Source organism: Dendrobates tinctorius, unplaced genomic scaffold (genome assembly GCF_039654945.1).
Source record: "Dendrobates tinctorius isolate UK_male_01 unplaced genomic scaffold, ASM3965494v1 ptg000066l, whole genome shotgun sequence".
Lineage (NCBI taxonomy): Eukaryota > Metazoa > Chordata > Amphibia > Anura > Dendrobatidae > Dendrobates > Dendrobates tinctorius.
Genome location: NW_027361734.1, coordinates 664982 through 687331, shown reverse-complemented (window position 1 = coordinate 687331; position 22350 = coordinate 664982). Strand labels below are relative to the sequence as shown.

Genomic DNA, 22350 nt, shown 5'->3' with positions numbered 1-22350 from the left:
CATTGTAGTTTAACTGTGCATGAGTTTCCAAATTTGTGACTGTACCATGAAGGACTCAATCTTCTTTTTTCTGAGTCATATGGAAAATTCAATCATGGCCAACATGGGTCATGTTCCAGAAGAACTCTAATTATTTTTATTTAGGAATTTATATCTATTTGGGAATTTAGAAAGCAGCGATCATGCTATCCTCGAATTTTGGATTGCAAGAGGAGGAAGACCAGCAAGGACTCAGGCTTTAAGGCTGGGCTTCAGAAAGGCAGATTTTAATGGACTTAGAAAGACAGTAGGAAAGGTCTAATAGCCGGATATTCTACAGGACAGAAATGTTCAAAAAGGATGGGAAATTTTGCTAAATTAAATTCTCACTGCACAATAGGTAACAATCCCAAAAGGAGGAAGAATTGGAAGTATTTAAAAAGACCAGGATAGAAGAACTTAATCACTTGTTAAAAAGTTTAAAATAAATGTATATTAAATAGAAAGAAGGGGGAAGATCTGAAGAAAAATATGATGCTGTTTGCAGGGAAGGCAGGACAAGTGTAAGAAGAGCTGAAGCCAGTAATGAAGTATGGCTTGCAAGGGAGACCAAAAGCAATAAAAAAGGATTTTGGGGATATATCAAAAGCAAAAGAAAAGTCAAAGATGCTATAGGATATTTACTGGATAAAAATGGTGAAGTGGTCAGAAACTATGTTGAGAAAGCCGAACTTTTAAATTCCTATTTTGCATTTGTGTTTTCTTAGAAAGCAAATGTAACATCAACTGATTTTCACCGTGCCATCGAAGGAATAAAAGAATCCCCACTATCTATAAAGAGAGAGATGATGAGGGAACACTTAGCTAATTTAAATGAATTTAAATTATATCCTAGGGTACTAAAAGATTTAGCAGAGGAAATAGCAAAACCTGTTGTGAACTCATTTTCTGGTCTGTTTCTGGTGAGGGAGCTGGTTGTGCTGACAGAGGAGTTGTGAGTTCTCTTTCCTGGCTCCCTCTGGTGGTGGCAGGAGGTAGTGAAGCTGATCTAATTAACAGAGACCTGCCACCTGATAATGAGGAAGAGGATTGGACATCTGGAGTCTCAGACTGGATTTAAGACAGCCGACTCCCTATTCCCATGCTGGTGATTTTTTCCTGCCTCATGAGGTCTTAGTTTCCAGCTCAGTTCCTGCCTTCTCAAGCTAAGTTGTCTTTGCTAATGTTCACATTTGATTTGGTTTGGTCTATTCAGTTTTGTGTGGTCAGCCAGCCTCGGCTGGGTCTGTGCTGAATTTCCACTCTTTTGTCACTGTGTGTGCCAGTTTGCTTTTTGTCCCTTATTAGATTGGCCTCTTTTTGCTCTGTTCTCAGAATATGCCAGAGTGCTGATATAGTGGGAGAAGTCTAGTGACTTCAGGGTATTTTTTGCTATCAGAAGTGTTGGACATTTTTGCAGGGTTTTTTGGCATGATTGCAGACAGTATCTTTCATTTCCTGTCCTTTCTAGCTAGTGTGGGCCCCATCGTTTACTCAGCCTATTTTCCTACCTGTGTTCGTGTTTTCATCTTGTCTCACCGTCAATACATGTGTGGGGGCTGTCTATTCCTTTGGGGTCTGCTCTGGGGCAGTTTTAGATTTCCCCTTTTCTTGCTTTAGGCTTATCTAGTCCTTCGGCTTTGACGAGGCGTCTAGAATCATCGTAGGTAAGCTCCGCGGCTGCTGTTAGTTGTGTGGTTAGGATCAGGGGTCTGCAATCTGCGTAGTTACCAACCTCTCTGGTTTTCTGTGACTTGGTTTGGTCTTGATTTCCTCCTCGGTGACCCATTCATAACAAAAACCACTAGCCAGAATCTTTGAAAAAAAATGGAAAACAGGAGAAGTCCCAGAAGATTGAAGAAGGGCAAATGTTGTCCCTGTCTTCTAAAATAGAAAGAAGATGGGGCCAGGAAATTACAAGCCAGTGAGCCTTACTTCTATACCAGGAAAGTTATATTAATATTATTAAACAGCAAGTATGTAAGTACTTGAATAAGAAAACAGTAATTAAGCAAAGCCAGCATAGGTTTGTAGCAAACAAGTCATGCCAGACTGATCTAATTTCCTCCTATGATGGAATCACTGACTGAGTGGATCAGGGAAATGTGGTATAGTATATCTTGCCTTCAGAAAAGCATTTGATAAAGCATCTCATACTATCCTAATTGAAAATGGTTAGGTGGATTCATAACTGGCTCAGTGATCGAACTCAAAGAGTGGTAATAAATGGTTGCATGTCCAATTGGAAAAGTGTTTCAAGTGGTACCACAAGGCTCTTTCCTAGCCCCAAGACAAGAGAGACAATATTGCCAATAGTAATCGCGCGCTTGGCTACAATGGCATAACCAGTTTCAAGACTAGAAAACAATATATAATCTTGACATACAGTCATATGTAAAAGTTTGGGCACCCCTATTAATGTTAACCTTTTTTCTTTATAACAATTTTGGTTTTTGCAACAGGTATTTCAGTTTCATATATCTAATAACTGATGGACTCAGTTATATTTCTGGATTCAAATGAGGTTTATTGTGCTAACAGAAAATGTGCAATCTGCATTTAAACAAAATTTGACCGGTGCAAAAGTATGGGCACCCTTATCATTTTCTTGATTTGAACACTCCTAACTACTTTTTACTGACTTCCTGAAGAACTAAATTGGTTTTGTAACCTCATTGAGCTTTGAACTTCATAACCAGGTGTATCAAATCATGAGAAAAGGTTTTTAAAGTGGCCACTTGCAAGTAGTTCTCCTATTTGATTCTCCTATGAAGAGTGGCATCATGGGCTCCTCAAAACAACTCTCAAATGATCTGAAAACAAAGATTATTCAACATAGCTTTTCAGGGGAAGGATACAAAAAGTTGTCTCAGAGATTTAACCTGTCAGTTTCCACTGTGAGGAACATAGTAAGGAAATGGAAGAACACAGGTACAGTTCTTGTTAAGCCCAGAAGTGGCAGGCCAAGAAAAATATCAGAAAGGCAGAGAAGAAGAATGGTGAGAACAGTCAAGGACAATCCACAGACCACCTCCAAAGACCTGCAGCATCATCTTGCTGCAGATGGTGTCACTGTGCATCGGTCAACAATACAGCGCATGCATAACGCCTTTTTGTATGACCAAACAACTCAATCTTTGTTTCATCAGTCCACAGGACTTTCTTCCAAAATGTAACTGGCTTGTCCCAATGTGCTTTTGCAGACCTCAGGCGACTCTGTTTGTGGCGTGCTTGCAGAAACGGCTTCTTTCGCATCACTCTCCCATACAGCTTCTCCTTGTGCAAAGTGCGCTGTATTGTTGACCGATGCACAGTGACACCATCTGCCTTTCTGATATTTTTCTTGGTCTGCCACTTCTGGGCTTAACAAGAACTGTACCTGTGTTCTTCCATTTCCTTACTATGTTCCTCACAGTGGAAACTGACAGATTAAATCTCTGAGACAGCTTTTTGTATCCTTCCCCTGAAAAGCTATGTTGAATAATCTTTGTTTTCAGATCATTTGAGAGTTGTTTTGAGGAGCCCATGATGCCACTCTTCATAGGAGAATCAAATAGGAGAACTACTTGCAAGTGGCCACCTTAAATACCTTTTCTCATGATTTGATACATGGCTATGAAGTTCAAAGCTCAATGAGGTTACAAAACCAATTTAGTGCTTCAGGAAGTCAGTAAAAAGTAGTTAGGAGTGTTCAAATCAAGAAAATGATAAGGGTGCCCATACTTTTGCACCGGTCAAATTTTGTTTAAATGCAGATTGCACATTTTCTGTTAGTACAATAAACCTCATTTGAATCCAGAAATATAACTGAGTCCATCAGTTATTAGATATATGAAACTGAAATAGCTGTTGCAAAAACCAAAATTGTTATAAAGAAAAAAGGTTAACATTAATAGGGGTGCCTAAACTTTTACATATGACTGTAACATTGATAAGAATTCTGTAACAATAAATTTAATGTGGGTAAATTGAGCATTGTACTGTATTGCCAGAACTGGCCTATTGTTTCTGTTTTTAGCTTTTTTTTCTCAAGAAATCCCATCTGTTCGTATTCTGGATTATATTGGTGCTCTTTCTAATGTCCAAGGGGGATAAGCTCCTTTGGATAATCTAGCACTAGGGTCTCTTATTTCCTTATTCAATGTAGTTTGGTCACTGCAATTTCTCTTAATTCTACAGATTTCCCCAATTGGTATAAACCGAATTGTGTGTGGGTGATGGCCACTATGTGCATGTAAGATCGTATTGCCCATGACGGGCTTAGTATAAGTGGAAATTGTTGTTATTGATGTATTCAATGAATTTTGGTATGGCAGATACAGGGCCTCCCCAGATGAACAGGACATCATCAATGTATCTGCCATACCAATGGAATGGAGATATCTTCAAAAAGGGTTTGTAACTGGAAAAATAAATTCTAATTCCCAATTAACCAAGACTAAATTAGCCAGCGATGGGTAATATTTTGCTCCCATGGAAGCACCATTTTTCTGTAAATTATCAATTAAACGATTGAATTCCAACTGAAATAGTTTAATTGATGTTTTTCCCCTAGGTATTTTTAATAAACAGAAGGACTATTTAGTCGAACTTCCCATTATGCCAATTAAGCAGGCGCTGCCCAAAGTACATAAAGCGATAAATCCCCCACCAATGAGACCTATAATATCAGGAATTGGCTCGTTGACAGAACATTTGGGCGATTGGCTGGATTATGCATTCCAGCCTTTGGCACAAAGAATCGGGGCTTTTTAAAAGATTCATGTGATATTTTAAAACATTTCCCAGACAAGATGTGGTCTAGTGATTTTTCATGGCTAAGATGTGACGTTGTGTCATTGTACATGACCATACCACACAATGTTGCGATTAAGGCACTTGAATTCCATTTATTTAGATATAGCAATTTTTCTATAGATCTCCATAATTACATAATACAAGTCACCCAATTTCTCATGACACACAATTTTTTTGTTTTTGATCGTGTGTTTTATTTACAGAAAAGTGGTGTTTCAATGAGAGCAAAATATTCCAGATTGCTGGCTAATTTAGTCATGGCTAATTGGGAATTAGAATTTCTTTTTTCCAGTTTCCAACCTTTTTTCCAAATATCGCCAGTCAAATGGCAGGTACATCGATGACCTCCTGTTCATTTGGGGAGGCTCTGTAGCTGCCATATCAAAATTCATTGAGTACATCAATTACAACTTCAACCTCAAATTCATGATTTCTTTCCATTGCACTGAAAATTCATTAAGTTAATGAATATGCGATCCACGCCTGTGGGAGTGGAGACACGTGCGTATTCATTACCTTAATGAGCAGTACCACGTGACTGCTGAGCACAGGAAGAGCTGCTGGAAGCCGGAAACATGGAGATGCTGCAAAGACGCCGGGACCACCGAGACGCTGCGAGGGCACGCTGCTGGGTGAGTAGGATGTCTTCTTGTAACCGACGGCTGTCACTGTGTGCTGCTATAAGAGAAATGAATTTTAATTTCTCCTTAGCAGCGGGCACGGTTACAACCGACGGCTCCTGCTTCCTGTGACCCGCTGCTCCACTGCACCCCCTCCCCCACCGGCTTTCTGGACAACTGACTCATGTATAAGCTGAGGGGAGTGTTTTCAGCACTAAAAATGTACGAGTATATATGGTACATCATTAATTGCTCTGTTTGTCATAAAATGTATGCTGGCTGCTTGATGCGTAAATTAAAGGCTCGCATCTCAGAAAATGTCAGACATAATCAGTAATAATGTTACTCACCGCAATATCTCTCATGCATCCCAACATTTTATTAGTCGATAACAAGCAGACTACGTTCTTGCAAGTTTTCGGTGTTGAGAAAGTCAGTAAATCAGAAAGAGGGGGTAACCACAGGAGACACTACATACTAGGGAAGCATTTTGGATGTATTGCCTAGTTACTTGTGTTCCTGATGGTTTGAACATGCGTAAAGAAGTCTTGTTCCACTATTAGCAGATCTTTGTTTCTTTTGCTATTTTCTGTATATTTTTATTTATGTACATCATTTTTTGTTTATTTTATAAATAATCACAGTTGGCTATTTCATGTTTGCAATATCATTCTAACGTTTGCATTTGGGAATTGTTTGTGTAGGTGCTACTCTACATGCCCAGGGAATTCAAGCATTGATCTGGCCACCTGAACTTAATTACATGTGTATGTAGTGTTTGTTCATTTGTAACTGAGCTGCTTTAATAAAGGACACCAGAGCCGCACCTGAAACGCGTTGCACCTGTTTAACAAATATTTTTCTGCCTCCACTGTCTCCCCAATCATGGAATTGCTATTTTAATGTTTCAATAAAAGGACTTGTTTTATCCAGAGCTGGAAACCACCATTTTTTCTTATTGGACATTTTTCGTCGTCAGGACGAATTTCCGTGCTCTGCACTAAATGATAATCGCAGGAGGTGAGCTGGCATCAGTGGCGGATTAAGTGGACCATGGGCCCGGGGCTGTTCATAAAACCTGGGCCCCAGTACCCCCCTTCCTAGGAAAACATTTTCTGTCAAAATTTTGTGGCTCTTCTCACAAAAACACTGCATATGCTGATTTTTAGGTATACAAATTGTAACATTTATTAGACCATAAAAACAAAGAAAAATTACTTTTTTTCTCACAAGAAATTGTATTGTATGGTCAAACAATATAAATAATATTAAATATTATAATATAAAAACCTCAGTATATATAGGGACTCCAGCAGCAAAAGCAGAAAGACACCAGTCACCATAGATGTCAAAGGGAAAGTCTGTATAGATAAATTAATTACTACTGCGCTTAGAGTCACTGGTATCTATTGTCTGACTCGAATGGATTTGAAAAGAAAAAAAAAATATTAAATAGTCCTCAAAATCAACAGTCAAAATATATAATGTGGTATATACTGGCCTGTATTTCTTCATACAAGGTAAACATAAGGCTACATTCACCGTACCACATGTAAGTGCAAATAAGAACATGTAAACATAATATTAAACAATAATTCAACATAATTATTTATCTATACAGATGTATATCTGTGTGGGTGGTAGCCTAACAGGAAAAGTGCAATGAGCACAGGCAACAATTTCTTAATGGACTAGAAACTCGGATTTTTTTTGACACTGAAGATCATAAACTACTCACAGACTTTTTCGGCGAGATTTTTTGGTGCTAAAGTCGTTGATGATTTCTGAGAGGTCTAGACTCTTCAAAAGCTCTTGTTCAATGCTCATTAAAGAGAGATGATTGAGTTTGTCTTGTCCCATTTGACTCCTCAACTCATTTTTAATTTGTTTAAGTTTTGAAAAGGATCTCTCACCTGTGCAGTTTGAAACCATCATGCATAAATACAGCTAGCTGAGCGCTGCGGTCCCCGTGCGGGAATTTACAGCCGTACGGACCGCAGCACTTGGTTTGCTGCGGGTCCGTACGGAAAACCCGCCACCATTCCGCCACGTGTGGACATGGCCTAAAAAGACGTTGCACATAAGCTGTAGGCCTACGGCCAATACGCACAAAATCGCCCAATGTGAACCTGGCCATAGGGGACGTGATGTGAGGACCTGAATGGGTTACGTTATATAATGCGTGCAGTGCACTGCTCACTGGTCCGAGGCTGTTCCTAAAGTCTGGGCACCCGGCACCCCTCTTGACCAAGGCCCCCCCTGCCCACCCCCCCTTGCCCCCCACATCCACATAAAGTAGGTGAGAGAAAGATGTGGTAGGCAACTAAGGGCTAAAACACGTGTGCCGGCGATCAAGGACGGAGGCCCAGATGTTATGCGGTGTACTCTTAGAGGGTAATCATCAATAGGCAGGAAATGTACATTCAGTTTATAATATTTAATGAGCAATCAACATAGGGATAAAATACATGTATAACAAAGAGTGTTTTTCCCCACATCCACATGAGTCAGTCATGACATACCTCCGCCCCACCCTGCTGCGACTTACCCCCAAGTTCGGAGAGGTGAGGAACAGGCAGTGCTGCTGCTGCTGCAACACTGTCCACCAGGCACCAGAGAGTTCTTCTTCCTCCTGTGATACACGGCGTCGGCTGGGCTGTCAATTGCCGGGCCCTGCTGTATCTATGGACACCAACGAAGGGGAGGGAACAGAGGAGCCGCTGCCAGAGTGTGAGTGGCCAGCGTCACTCTGATGCAGCCACGTGATGCCAGTTGCTGGCCGGAATGAGCGCGGACGCTGCGGAGAGAGGGGAGGAGGATCAGGTGACTGAGCCAGCCATTCAGCGCAGCCGCCGACAATTGCCGCGACACGCGACTATTGGGGGAAACCAAAATTGCGCTGTGGCGGCTCCGGATTGGCCCCTGGCCCCCCAAAAAACCTTGGGCCCGTGGCGACCGCCCCATCCGCCCCTATTAAGATCCGCCACTGGCTGGCATTATCTCTTTATAATGCACCAATAGTATGTCCGTCCCTCCCCTGCACACTCACACCTTGCCTGTGTCCTGCTCCATTCTCCGCTACTGCTAGTCACCAGACCCAAACGTCCTGGCAGGATTTACAGATATTTTCAGAAGGAGTTGTCTGCTCCACCATTATATTCAGCTGTATCCGTGTCCTGAATACAGAGATACAAATGAAGGCGGCAGATATCCCGGACCTCCGGTGACAGCTCACCAATCTTGGGACTGTCAGATGCTGGATCCATAACGGTTGGAGGAGATGATATAGCTATAGTACTCCAGGATTCTGGTCAGAACCGAGGTAACATCTAGGCCAGAGAGGTAAATCTGAGTGTTTTCAGCAAAAGCACACGTGCACACGATTACTGTGTCAGGCAAGCAGCCATGAATGTATTTTAAACATGATACAATAAAAATCCTGGATTTTTAATTTCTGGAGCTGGACCTTTCTTCCTTTTCTTGGAGTCAGGCAAATTCTACCTGGAATCGGCATGAAAAAACACTACAAAAAATCACCAAAAAGATTGAACATATGCACTATAATGCCAAACCAACTTACTGTGCATAAACACGTTCTTTTTTCACTTCCTATAATAGTTTCAAACTGTAAAAGCCATGAAGAGGCTAAAAGAAGCGACCGGTCCATTCTTCAGAAGGCTTCCACTTCTAAGCAGCCGCTACTTTACATATGGAATAAATACATTTCCTACACACTCCTCTGCATCAAACACTATGTGGGAAATGCCGGGACCTAAAAGACATCATATGCACATAACCTAAAGGAGGCACTTAATTCAACGGGACTGTATAAGCTATCCCAGGCCAAAGAACAGAGACTAGTACGGGTCACAGAACAAAGCCTTGCAGGACGGCACATGACTCCTTCACACAATTAGTGACCAACACATCACCACTGTGGCCAATGATTGGCTGCAGCAGTCACATCTTCAGGATGTACAGATCCACTTATTTACCACACAAGTCAGAAGACTCAGCGGGGGAACCGGGTAACAGTCCCCAAACAATGGCGGGGACCAGTAAATTAATAACCTTGCTTTTTATATAGAACAGCTTGCCACACTTTTCTTTAAATAGTTGTGGACAACCCCTTTAATGTAGCACATGGCGATGGTGAGTCATCCAGAACGAGAAAGGCTCCCAGTAGGGGTCTGCTCTGGCTAATACATGGGGGTATTGAGAAAGCGCCATACAGCGGCGCTGCACACAGGCTCTCCGGACCCTTATGCCGTGGCTTATGTACACGAGGAGGGGGCACTAGAGCATTGGCGCCTCGGTACTATTTGGTACCTCCCATGCTTGGTGCACACCAGTCTGTACATACTGCTCAGCCTATAGAGGGAATGCTCCCACCACACACCCCTTCAGACCCTCTAATAGACCTGACGTATGGCAGAGGGGTCTGGTGGCTTTTTATGTACATAATGTTTTGTGACAGATTGGTTTAACCCCTGCACCAGCAGAACCACCTCCATGCAAGGATGTAGCACTAGCTTCGTCGCACAGTCGCATTGTATTGGAGAGGTCACATGACCGCTTTGCTATCACGTGTTGGGGCGTGGCTTCAGCTTGAGCAGTAGGCGCATGCTCAGTAAAGTCAGCTGTGTGGAGATTCTCGTCGGTACCGGGAATTAGGCCTGCAGCACCGGAAATGATTAAAAAATTTGACAAGAAGGACGAGGAGGCGGGTGAGGCTTGTCCGAGTATATTACTCTTGCAAACATGGCGTCTAGCCCCTGTAGGCCGCAAAGCCGCGGACTTTCCTAAAGCCGGAAGTCTTCTGTGTCAGGGAATCTGTGGTGGTTTTGTGTAGTAGTGTCCATGCAGGGAGGTGGCGGTTCTGCGCTCTCCGCAGCCCCATTCTCGTCCATGCAGTCACTGCACGCAGCTGAACACAGGCTGGGATGTGTCTCCTCACAGTAAAGGGATCCTGTCAGCGGATTCCTGAACACAATCCACGGGCAACATGAATCACCTGACAGGATCCCTTTACTGAGGGCATGTCACCGGTTGGCATGTTAGGCTATGTGCACACGTTGCAGATTCAGCTGCGGGTTTTGCCCGCGCGGATCCGCAGGTATAACCGGAAGTAAAGTGACCTGCGGATTAGCCTGCGGTTTCACACCTCTACTGTGTTAAAGGTGTGAAACTGCTGCGGAATCCACACAAAGAATTGACATGCTGCGGTTTGTAAACCGCAGCAGTTTTGAAATGCCATAGGGTTACATGGTACTGTACCATGTCAGCGGAACTGCTGCGTTTCTGCAGGGCCAAAACCGCTGTGGAAACGCAGCAGAATCCGCAACGTGTGCACATAGCCTTACTGGCTCCATCATGGCATGCTGAGTGCAGAACTGAGCAACATACAGTGTTTATTATTTATTTCTCACCTGAGACTTATTAGCTGGTAAAGTTTAGATTCTAATATCCCATTAACGCCCCCTTAGTTTATCATAGCTTTTTCTCTGGGGCGATTACCTTCCTCCTACATGATGTCCATTTATTAGCAGGAGGCAGCATGCAGGGTGAAAAAAAAAAGCTCCCATAGAAGCTTAGACCCTGCTTTGTCTCTCCTCACTTATATCACTGCTGCCATTCAGTACATGTGGGGGAGTATAGCAGAGCTGGATGTCTTTACAGACACCTCTACATCTATTCCAGGCATTGGGATATAATCCCCTGATAGTGGGCACAGATCCAGACCATTGTATGTGGCCTGATGTAGCTCTCATCTCCCAGCACTGTCAGCTCTGCTCCCCTCTTCCTCCCGCCACATTGTCAGTTCCGTGAAATGAGAGCTGCAGCAGGTCCCATCACTCTGGATCTGTCATCTATCAGGACAGTATTCCCCAATGTCTGGAATAGATGAAGGGGTGTTCATAATAACACTCAGCTCGGCATTTCCTTTTGAAACCAGAAGTGAAGTCAGTGAGGAGAGCAGGGCTGTGAGCCATTCCCCATATCTCAAAGAGAGACCGGGTCTGATCTTATATGGGGGCGTGCTTTTTTATTTTTTTATTTGTTTTTATTCCTGCATGATGTCACCTGCTTATGATTAGTCAATGTCACGCAGAGGAGAAAGTAAATGCCCCCTTGGTTAAAGGGAACATCAGCATATAAACTTTCCAAGCTATTAAATTTGAGGCCAGTTTGCCATGTTCAAATTAGTGAAAAGTCTTTAGAAGTGTTATTCTCATATTTTGGGGTGTACATTAACTTCCTAATGGCGCATAAAGCCACTTTCACACAAGCTTAGTATGTGCACCTTTTTGTATAGCAGTCAAAAATAGTGACCTTAAAGGGAACCTGTCCCCAGTTTTTTAGTATCTCAACAGATTCCATCACCTTTTTCTGCTGTTTTTATGCATTTCACAAATAATAATAATAATAATAAATTTTATTTTTATAGCGCCGACATATTCCGCAGCACTTTACATTTCAGAGGGGATTTGTACAGACAATAGACATTACAGCATAACAATAATCACATACAGTAGATTATAACAAATACCAAGAGGAGTGAGGGCCCTGCTCGCAAGCTTACAGTCTATGAGGAAAGAGGTAGACACGAAAGGTGGGTGGTAACAGTTGCCCTGATTGTATGGACCAGCCATAGTGTTAAGTGTGTAACAGTACAGACACAGAGGGCTAATGGATGCATAAAGCATGTGGGAACATGATGCTGGGAACCTGGTTATGGTAAAACTTTTGGCTCTGCCACACAGGGATAGGTTAGGTTAATGTGTTGAGGCGATAGGCCAGTCTGAATAAATGCGTTTTCAGGACACGCTTAAAATTGTGGGGATTGGGGACTAATCGTATTGACCTGGGAAGTGCATTCCAAAGAATTGGCGCGGCACGTGTAAAGTCTTTGTAAAGAGTTTTTGCAGAGTCAAAAGTAAGAAAAGGTCGAATTCTAGAAATGTTTTTGAGGTGCAGATGACAAGAGCGAGCCAGTGATCGAATGTGGGGGGCAAAGGAAAGCTCGGAATCAAGTATGACCCCAAGACAGCGGGCATGTTGCTGGGGAGTAATAGTGGAACCACACACGGAAATGGCAATGTCGGGTGTAGGTACATTAGTAGAGGGAGGAAACACCAGGAGTTCAGTCTTTGACAGGTTCAGTTTCAGATATAGTGAGGACATGATATTAGACACAGCATTTAGACAATCGCCAGTGTTTTCTAGAAAGGCTGGCGTGATGTCAGGAGAAGAAGCGTATAATTGGGTGTCATCAGCATAGAGATGGTACTGGAAACCAAATCTACTGATTGTTTGACCAATAGGGGCAGTGTACAAGGAGAAGAGGAGGGGGCCTAGAACCGATCCTTGAGGAACCCCAACAGTAAGGGGAAGGTGAGAGGAGGAGGAACCGGCAAAAGAAACAGTAAAGGAGCGGTCGGAGAGATAGGAGGAGAACCAGGAGAGAACGGTGTCCTTGAGGCCAATGGAGCGGAGCATAGTGAGGAGGAGCTGATGATCCACAGTGTCGAATGCTGCAGAGAGATCCAAGAGAATTAGCATGGAGTAATGACCATTTGATTTAGCTGTTAGTAGATCATTAGAGACTATAGTGAGGGCAGTTTCAGTGGAGTGTAAAGAGCGGAAACCGGATTGGAGAGGGTCGAGAACAGAGTTTTCTGAGAGATAGCGGATAAGACGGGAGTGGACCAGGCGTTCCAGGAGTTTAGAGATGAAGGGAAGATTAGAGACAGGTCTATAGTTAGCGGCACAGTTTTGGTCGAGGGATGGTTTTTTAAGTAGTGGATGTATGATGGCATGCTTAAATGAGGAGGGAAAAATACCAGAAGAGAGAGAGAGGTTAAATATTTTAGTTAGGTGAGGGGTGACAGCAGGGGAAAGGGACTGGAGGAGATGTGACGGAAATGGGTCACTGGTGCAAGTAGTTGGGCGAGAAGATGCAAGGAGCCTGCTTACTTCTTCTTCTGCGACTGGTTCAAAATCAGAGAGTGAGTTAGATGCAGTGGGGGAGGGAGGACAGTGCATGGTATGAGGGGATTTGGAGATAATTTCCTGTCGGATCTGGTCAATTTTTTCTTTGAAGTAATTGGCCAGATCGTCAGCTCGGAGCTCCGTGGTTAGGGCCATCAACTGCAACCGCTGGGACACGGTGAGCGAACCACTTATCTCCATGTCCTCAATGGACCCATTGGCCTTGGCCTGGGCCAGCATGTCCAGGAGGGAATCTTCCTCCCCATCCTCTGGCAGATTGCAGACCGGTAGGACGCAAGCTTCACGTTCGTAGTGCGCCTTCAGCATGTTGACGTGAAAGGCCTTGCACCTACCCCGAGCATGGTCAAGCGTGACCACGTAGGTGACCGGGTTGAGCTGTTGGTGGACGACGTATGGGCCTTCCCAGGCTGCCTGAAGCTTATCCGTTGGTATGATTACATTGCGTCCTGACTTCCTCTGTACACCTTAAAAATACCATTTGATTTAGTCCCGCACTGTATTTAAATGAGGTTGGTTCAGTTCTGTGGGCGGCATCTTTTCCTCTTCTTTGCTAGTTAAAAAAACAACCTCTGGCTCTGATTGATGTGGATGACGCGTCCTGCGTCATCCACATAGCTGAAGGAATTTTCGCACAATATATATCCTGTGCTAGGCCTTATGGAGTGACACTACAGTTGCTTACGTGCCTGTTTAAAGATGACAGTATGAATATATATGTGGGTTTCAAAGAAAGTTAGTCTTTGTGTTTTGTTTTTTTTATTAGGCATTGGCTCCAATCCCTTCCAGCATTTAGAGAAGAGCGCTGTTCTTCAAGAGGTGAGACCTTCAAGATTCTCATATTGTATTTTATTTATAGTGTCACTTCCAGCTTATCTCTTATTACACTGGTATTGCAGAAATACTGCATATTTCTTGTTAGCCCGTACCGCTGTGATCAGGACTGTGGAGTTAGTAAGCCAAACCTCCAACTCCTCAATTTCCCTGACTCAGACTCCACAGCACTGGTCACTACTGAGCATGTGCATAAAGTGCAGCACAGATTCATCTCAACTAAAAGCCGAGATCCTTAGATCAGGAACAGAACAGACATTTATAGGACATTTCAGAACTTTCCCAAATTGTTATGAAAACATTTGCATCGCATCCTCCATTGTACTGCTAGACCCAATTTATTATAAATTTTAGGACTCGGACAAAATGAAAACAGACTCCGACTCCACAGCCCTGCAGGGTACACAGAAAGCTTCAGTCAGTGATGTGGGCACAGTCCATATTTATCATATTCCATAATGCTTTAGATATATTATCATCACTGTCCTCTTTGATGCTCACTGTCTAGATTCCCTATCATTATGTCTTTGGAGAGTGGGAAACCCATGCAAACACAGAGAGAACATACAAGCTACTTGCAGATATTGTCCTTGGTGGGATTTGAACCCAGAACCCCAGCGCTGCAAGGCGGCAGTGCTAACCACTGATTCTCAAGCAAGAGCCACTTGTCTGCTCTCCGCGCTGTTTACCTTGGTGGTCATGTGACACAAATAATATCATGTGACCGCTTACAGTAAGGGTCCTGTTTCACATAGCGACGCACCAGCGATCCCGACAACGATACGACCTGGTAGGGATCGCTGGTGCGTCGCTAAATGATCGCTAGTAAGATGTGAAACAGGCAGATCTCTTCAACGACACACCAGCGATCCTGACAACGATACAACCTGGTAAGGATCGCTGGTGCGTTGTCACACAGCAGCTATTCTGAACGATTCCAGCCTGAGTTCTGCGTCGCCAACGAGGTCAATCGTCTGCGTGAAACACAGCCATGCATGCTGGCCAGCGGGATGCCGACGATGAAAAAATGGCCCAGGACATTCGAGCACGATCAGCGATATCCAGCCGGGGGCGGTCGCGGCTATGTGTCACATGTAGCGAGATTGCTGTTGCGTCACAAAATCGGTGACACATTAGCTATCTGGCTATGTGAGACGGGGCCTTCATAGACAATTGCTGATCAGCTGCAGCATTCTCTGTTCCATTAGATTGGAAAACCGCTCTGACAATAGTGAAGGCAGCAACTATCAAGTGACATTGTTTGTCACACTACTGCCAGAAGAAGGAGAGCAGATCAGCGGTGGCTGTCAATGAGGTAAGTATCCCGTTTTTTATTTTATGCAACAGAGTGGAGCTGTTCAAAAGGAAATATCCACTAGCCGACAAACCCATTAATGGCCAGCACCCTGCTATAATTTCACTGTTGAAGTGCTACCTCATGAAAAGAGTTTAGCAAAATTATATACCTGGAGGATTTCATGCTTCTGTGTATAGATGTGGTCTGTAGAGTAGGACCTGTGTCGTCAGTACATGGAGGTGAAGTTGTACTAACGTATCTACAGTCTCGGAAGTGTTGGCACAGACCTGAGATTCTGATGACATGTACAGTAGAAATATTACATGGTTCTCTACTTAATTCTTGATGAATTGTTGCTTTAACCTGATTGTTTCTGCAGGCTCGTTTATTCAATGAGACCCCAATAAACCCAAGACGATGCCTTCACATTCTGACCAAGATTTTGTACCTATTGAACCAGGTAAGCTAAACGGTATGCATACATTCTAATGCAAACCTGTCGGGGTCGTAAACGACAATAAATCCTCATTCACCAGTCATTCCAAATCATTGTGCCAGCGCAAAACATCTGGTACCAATTAAGAATGACTCAGACACGCAGCTGATTCAGTCTTAGCTAATGTCCCGCATCCACACCTGTCAGGAGCAGTACAACAAGTGGCTTTATTTACAAATACACAATACTATATTGAGTGTTAGGGGAAGGCGTGCATTAGGCGGGGTTTATGCAGTATACATCTAGTGTCCAGTCTCTCTCTGATTCGTCGAAAAGTCTCCCGATGGTTACTTCTTCTTCACATTCCTGAGTTATCTTTTTTTAGGAGAAATGAAACTTAACTTAACTCTTTAGACACTGAATTTAAGTGAAAGTGAACACTGGCAGCCATCTTTAATACAGTTACATTTGCATTAGCAAGCAATTAGGAAAAACTTATTGTTTCACAGTATAAAAGTATAAAAGTTATATAAGAAAATATATTTTCACCTTGACAATCCCCCCTAAACACTAAGTTTTTCCCTTAATGAAAGATCCTTCGAGACTGTCCATGCGATGGGAAAAGGGGAGGTGGATTTCTTCATCCAGACACCTCAGAAGCTCTCCCCTAGCGAGAGGCCTCCAGGCAGCTGAACCCTTCACTAACCTCACATGGAGTTCTCCCGCTGTCCCTAAACTAAGTCTCTTAACATCATCTGAGAATGGGGGGTTTTGTCTACTCTCTTGAGGGGAATATACTTAGGGATCTCCCCTAGATCAGTACCATCGTACTCTGGTGGGTCTACTTCTTGATTGAGGAAGGTGCCATTCGGAGTTGCTTTGGCAATAACCTTTTTATACAAGGGAATAACACAACAAAGAGTTATCGATCCAATTACAAGGAGGGCAATCAGTACTATACAAGCTTGTTGAAGGAATCCCTTGAGTCCACCCAACCAGCCGGAAAAGAAAGATATGTCTACTCCAGCATTAGTTTTCAATTCTGCTGCTAACCCAGTTATCTTTTTAAGGGCTATCATGGTTTTTCCATTCACTCCAGAGTTCTGAGGGATATAGGTACAACACTCCTCTCCCACCATCCCACAAACTCCTCCTTTCTCAGCTAATATCATATCAAGGGCTAGTCGATTTTGGAGTGTCATTCTAGTGTTAGGGCCCAATTCTTCAACTATACCTTGGAAGGCATCTTGGCTGAAATTGACAAACCTTTGTTCACTGTAATATATGTAATTGATCCATTCAACATTTTTATTAATCTGCACCTGTGGGATTATAGAAGCAAAGCCAGCATAGATCTGGTTCTGGGCTTTAAATTGGTCAGGCACCCCCCTTGGCACTCCAATAGCATCAATATATACTAGTGGATCTTCTTCATAACTCATATGGAGCTGATCGAGGCTTCTCCTTTTCCTGGTAGGTTCATCAGGTATCTTTGGATCCCAGGGTAGAATCTTGAACTGCATAGCTAGTTTAACAAGGGTGCATTGGTCTGTCCAGGCATTTGGCAACCTAGGACGGAGCTTACCATCTCCACATAACCAATAAATGTCATACATATATTGTGTATGTTTGATTAACAAGTCAGTATCTAGAGAACTATTCTCTTTGCAGAAACCTGTCTCGAAGATCCCTACTGGTGTACCTGTGGTGTCGTGGGAATTATAGTAGGTGTAATTGTCAGCTAATACAGTTACTTCTCCTGGGACCTTTAGTTTGGGTTCCTTATGAATTAGTGGGACGTAATCTGGGCAATCAGTGGGCTTCAAACCTTTCAACAAATTCATGACACAGGCAGTGGTGTTGTCATCAGGGAAAAGCAATGCATGTGTGTATAGGTGTGTATTCGCAGCAGCACAAGCAATACATCCTACAGAGATATTCTGGACTTTTACATTGTACCTCACCCATTCTAACCACAAATTTTTCCTTGGGGCTGTTTGTGTTTCTATGGAGAAAACCTCTTGCCAACTGAGACCTGGAATGGGGATCACTTCATTAACTACATTTTGCAAACGCTCACCTGGGCCTATTTTAGGTGTACTGGTAACGGGGGCCTTGGTTGGTCTGAAGCTAATATCCTGAAGCCGTATATGGCCTAAATACGCATAAGGTCCAGCACTAAATACATAATTATAATGCCTTCCTAGTACGAACGTCTGCAGATCAGCAGATTGAGGGCTTTCAAGATTTAGGAGAAGGGGGTGACAGCTTCTACCCCATTTACAGCCCCTAAATGGTTGCAGAAGGGCTGTTAGATGCATTCTCTCACGAAGACTCCTACCCATCCCATCCTTGGGGAACATGGCTTCGCTAGGTTTATATCCCCAATCATTCCCCGTACTCCAGGCAGCATCTGTCCAATAATGACAATTATTGTTGTCTTGTCTGGTAACACACATATAGAACTGGATGATCCCCTCTACCACCCGTTCAGTCTCAAGGCACTTGACTACATCACAGAAATCAAATCGCCAGATATTCACCGGGGCTGTCAGGTTTACCCAGAGAATAAAGGGACCAGAATTCTTATTTACAATAGGGGCCGAAGAGGTAGGGGCGAGGATGGCCCCCAGTCCCAAGGTCAAAAACAACAGCAACATTTCCCTTCAGTCACTACTGTGACTAAACACTGGTTCGGTCTCTTTTACAGTGTGAAGCATGAATCCAGGTGCTCTTTCCTTCAAGTTTTACTGCAGTGGGGGTGACCAGGATCACCGTGTGGGGTCCTTCAAATCTCGGCTGGAGACAATCTCTGCGCACAAACTTTTTCACATACACCAGGTCTCCTGGCACAAAGTCATGGACCACGTCACCTGTGGATTCTGGAAGAGAAGCAGAAACTGTAGAGTGGGTGTTAGACAGTTCCTTAGACAATGCAATCACAAATTGTACAACTTTATCATTTGTCTCAGACAACTCTTGTGGCCTAATGTCTCCTATTTTAGGTGGAGCACCAAAAAGAATCTCAAAGGGAGTCAGGCCGTGTTTTCCCTGTGGGGTGTGTCTGATATGGTATAGGACCACGGGGAGCAAATCTGGCCATGGGAGTGGGTGGTCCTGGCTCATTTTAAGCAACTGGGTCTTAATTGTGGAGTTCATTCTCTCAACTTTGGCTGAACTGGAGGGGTGATAGGGGGTGTGCAGACCCAAATCTGTCCCTAACATGTGCCACAATTCCTCGTAGACATTGGCAGTGAAGGCTGGGCCTTGATCTGATTCAACAACTTCGGGAATTCCAAATCTGCACGAAATTTCAGTGATGAGCTTCTTAGCTGTAGTTTTGGCAGTCATGTTGGTCACTGAGTAGGCTTCGGGCCATCCTGAGAACATATCCACAGCCACTAGGACGTACTCATACTTTCCTGACTTGGACATCTGAATATGATCAACCTGGATTCTCTGCCAAGGGTAGTCTGGTTTGGCAAGATGCTGAAGTGGAACCTTGGCGGTGGCTGTTGGGTTACAGATGGCACAGACTGGGCAGGCTCTTGAGTAGGCTGTGACAGTGGTAGAGATTCCTGGGGCCCAGTAGAGCTTCTTGATACAGGCCAGAGCTTGGTTCTTTCCTCGATGAGTTGATCCATGAGCCCATGCTGCAACGGCTGGATACATTCTTTTGGGTAGACAGGGTTTCCCATCCACCTTATAGAGTCTAGGAAATTGGTATTGTCCGGCAGAACTACGATTCCCATGAATGGCTCCTGCAGCTTCCCACTGCTTCTTTTCTTCTTTAGAGGTCAACTTTTGTTCTTCCCACAATCTCTCTTCAGGTGGTCGGGCTGGCTTCCAGACAGATCCGGTGGCAGGGTATTCCATTTCCATGTCTTCTATCAACTCCCTCTTCTTTCTTCGGGCTTCGGACTTCTCAAAGTCTCGTTCTTCTTCGGCTTGGGTAGCTTCTTTGGTTGCCTGTTCTCTTGTTTGTGCTCTGGTAAGCACAGGCATCACAGGTGTATCAGTGCCTTCCCAACAGGGTTTTTCTGGTGCTGTTTCTTCTTCTTCCCACTTTGCTGAGACATTCTTTATGGCAGCAGCTTTGGCAGCTTGATCTGCTAAATGGTTTCCTCTAGTCTCCTTCGAATTGACTTTCCCGTGAGCTTTGACCTTGATCACCGCAATTTGTACAGGTAGCTCCAATGCCTTCATCAGGGCTTTAATCCTTAGTGCATGTTTAACAGGGGTTCCTGTAGCCGTAATGAACCCTCGGGACTTCCACAGGAATCCAAAATCGTGACAGATTCCATAGCCGTATCTTGAGTCAGTGTAGACATTGGCCGTCTTCCCTTCTGCTAGATAACATGCTTGTTGTAGGGCCACAAGTTCGGCTTCTTGAGCCGAAAGGTGAGGTGGCAAGGCTTCAGCCAGAAGGACTTCTGTTTCAGTGGTGACCGCATATCCAGTGTGGAACTTGCCATAAGAATCTGCAAATCGAGATCCATCAGTCCATAGTTGCAAATCAGGGTTGAGAAGTTCTTGAGTTACCACATTTTGTGGTGCAGAGGCTTCTTGTTCCAGTGCTTTTACACAGTCATGCGGGTCATCAGGTGACCTCCCGTCTGGTAAGTCCTTATACCCGTCAGGGAACTCCCCCCTAGAATGTGGAAGCAAAGTGGCTGGGTTGATGGTAGTACATTTCTGGAAGGTGATGTTGGAGGGCAGAAGTAGAGAGCATTGAAGTCTGAGATGTCTTTGGCTCGTTAGATGCTTAGGAGATGTTTGTTGGAGGACAGCAGAGAGATCATGTCCAGCTTGAATGACCAAGTCATGACCAAGTGCTATGTCAGCAGACTTATCCAGAAGAACATGGGCTGCATGCACAGCCTTGAGGCAGGAAGGAGCAGTTCTGGCAACAGGGTCTAGCCTGGCTGAGTAGTAGGCCAGAGGACGGAAACGATCAGCATGTTTCTGTGCCAGCACACCAGAGGCATGTCCTTAAGATTCTGAAACAAAGAGATGAAACGGCTGAGTGTAGTCAGGGAGACCCAGAGCAGGGGCGCTGACAACAGCTTCCTTGAGAGCCAGGAAACAGTCCTTTTGCTGAGCATAGATATACGGATTTTCAGCATGATCCCAGTCCGGTCCTCCAGTCTTGAGGCAATCATACAAAGGTTGCATGAGTCTTGAAGCATCCGGAATCCACTGTCTGCAGTAGGTAATGAGTCCTAAGAAAGACTGCATAGCAGAGTATGTCTTTGGATAAGGGATATCCTCGATTGCATGTTTTCTGTCCTCGGTGAGGTGTCTCGAGCCTTGAGAGATGCAGTGTCCGAGGAAGACGACTTTCTCTTTGCACCACTGGACCTTGGCCTTTGAGACTTTACAGTTGGCAGAATGAAGAAAAAGGAGCAAGGACTCAGAAGCAGCAAACAGATTCTCTTCAGTTCCACAGAGGAGTAGGTCATCAACATACTGGAGAAGCGTGACATGAAGATTCTGTAACACCCACGGATCCAGGGTCATCTTCATAGCATGAGTGAACTGGTTAGGGGAGTTCTGGGCACCCTGTGGTGTCCTGGTCCAGGTCAGCTGAGATCCTTGAAACGTGAAGGCAAATAAAAACTGTGAGTCTTCATGAAGCGGGACACTGAAGAAAGCATTAGCCAGGTCAATAACGGTGAAGAGTGTTGCTGAAGTAGGCACTTGAGAAAGCAAGGTGTTTGGGTTGGGTACCACAGGAGTTTCCAAGATGGTGGCTGAATTGACTGCTCTGAGGTCCTGTACAAGTCTGTACTTCGGAGGGTCTCCAGGAGCTGTCTTCTTCTTCACTGGAAACAGGGGTGTGTTACAGGGTGAAACACATCTGATTAGCACTCCAGAATGTAAGAGGGAGGTAATCTGAACTCCAAGGCTCCGCTCTTGGGCAGCCTTAAGCGGATACTGAGGTAGTCTGGGGTATGGGTGCCCAGGTTTGAGGTGGACTTTTACTGGAGGCACTTTGAGCAGACCCACATCCTCAGGTCCAGTTGACCACAGAGTGGTAGGTAGATTGGGCAAATCCGGGGAAGGTGTCGTTTGCAGAGTCATCATCATCAGAGGGAAAGCCTTAAGGACACAACGATCTTCAGTGCCTTGTTGTGAGGCAGGATCTTGTAATTGCAATTCCATCCCTTGATCACCGAAGATGATGGTAGCGTGAAGCCTTTGAAGGAGGTCAGCTCCTAGAAGGTTGAGGGGGCAGGTTTCAGACACCAGAAATTTGGCAAAGACACCAGAGAATGGGCCAGCTGGGACGGGAACAGTGAGTGGTGATGAGGTTTGTTGACCTTCAACTCCAATAC

At 44.2% G+C, this 22350-nt stretch overlaps 1 protein-coding gene across 1 annotated transcript in view; it reads left to right on the top strand.

Annotated features, from left to right (window-relative positions):
• The first annotated feature begins 9999 nt into the window (after nucleotides 1-9999).
• The window catches only part of COPG2 (COPI coat complex subunit gamma 2), a 147797-nt gene continuing 135446 nt past the window's right edge, over nucleotides 10000-22350 (top strand). Inside the window, exons 1-3 of the mRNA XM_073580979.1 lie at nucleotides 10000-10162; nucleotides 14212-14264; nucleotides 15956-16036. Coding sequence (XP_073437080.1) covers nucleotides 10126-10162; nucleotides 14212-14264; nucleotides 15956-16036 — 171 coding nt within the window. The 5' untranslated portion in view covers nucleotides 10000-10125. The remainder of the gene's footprint in view (nucleotides 10163-14211; nucleotides 14265-15955; nucleotides 16037-22350) is intronic.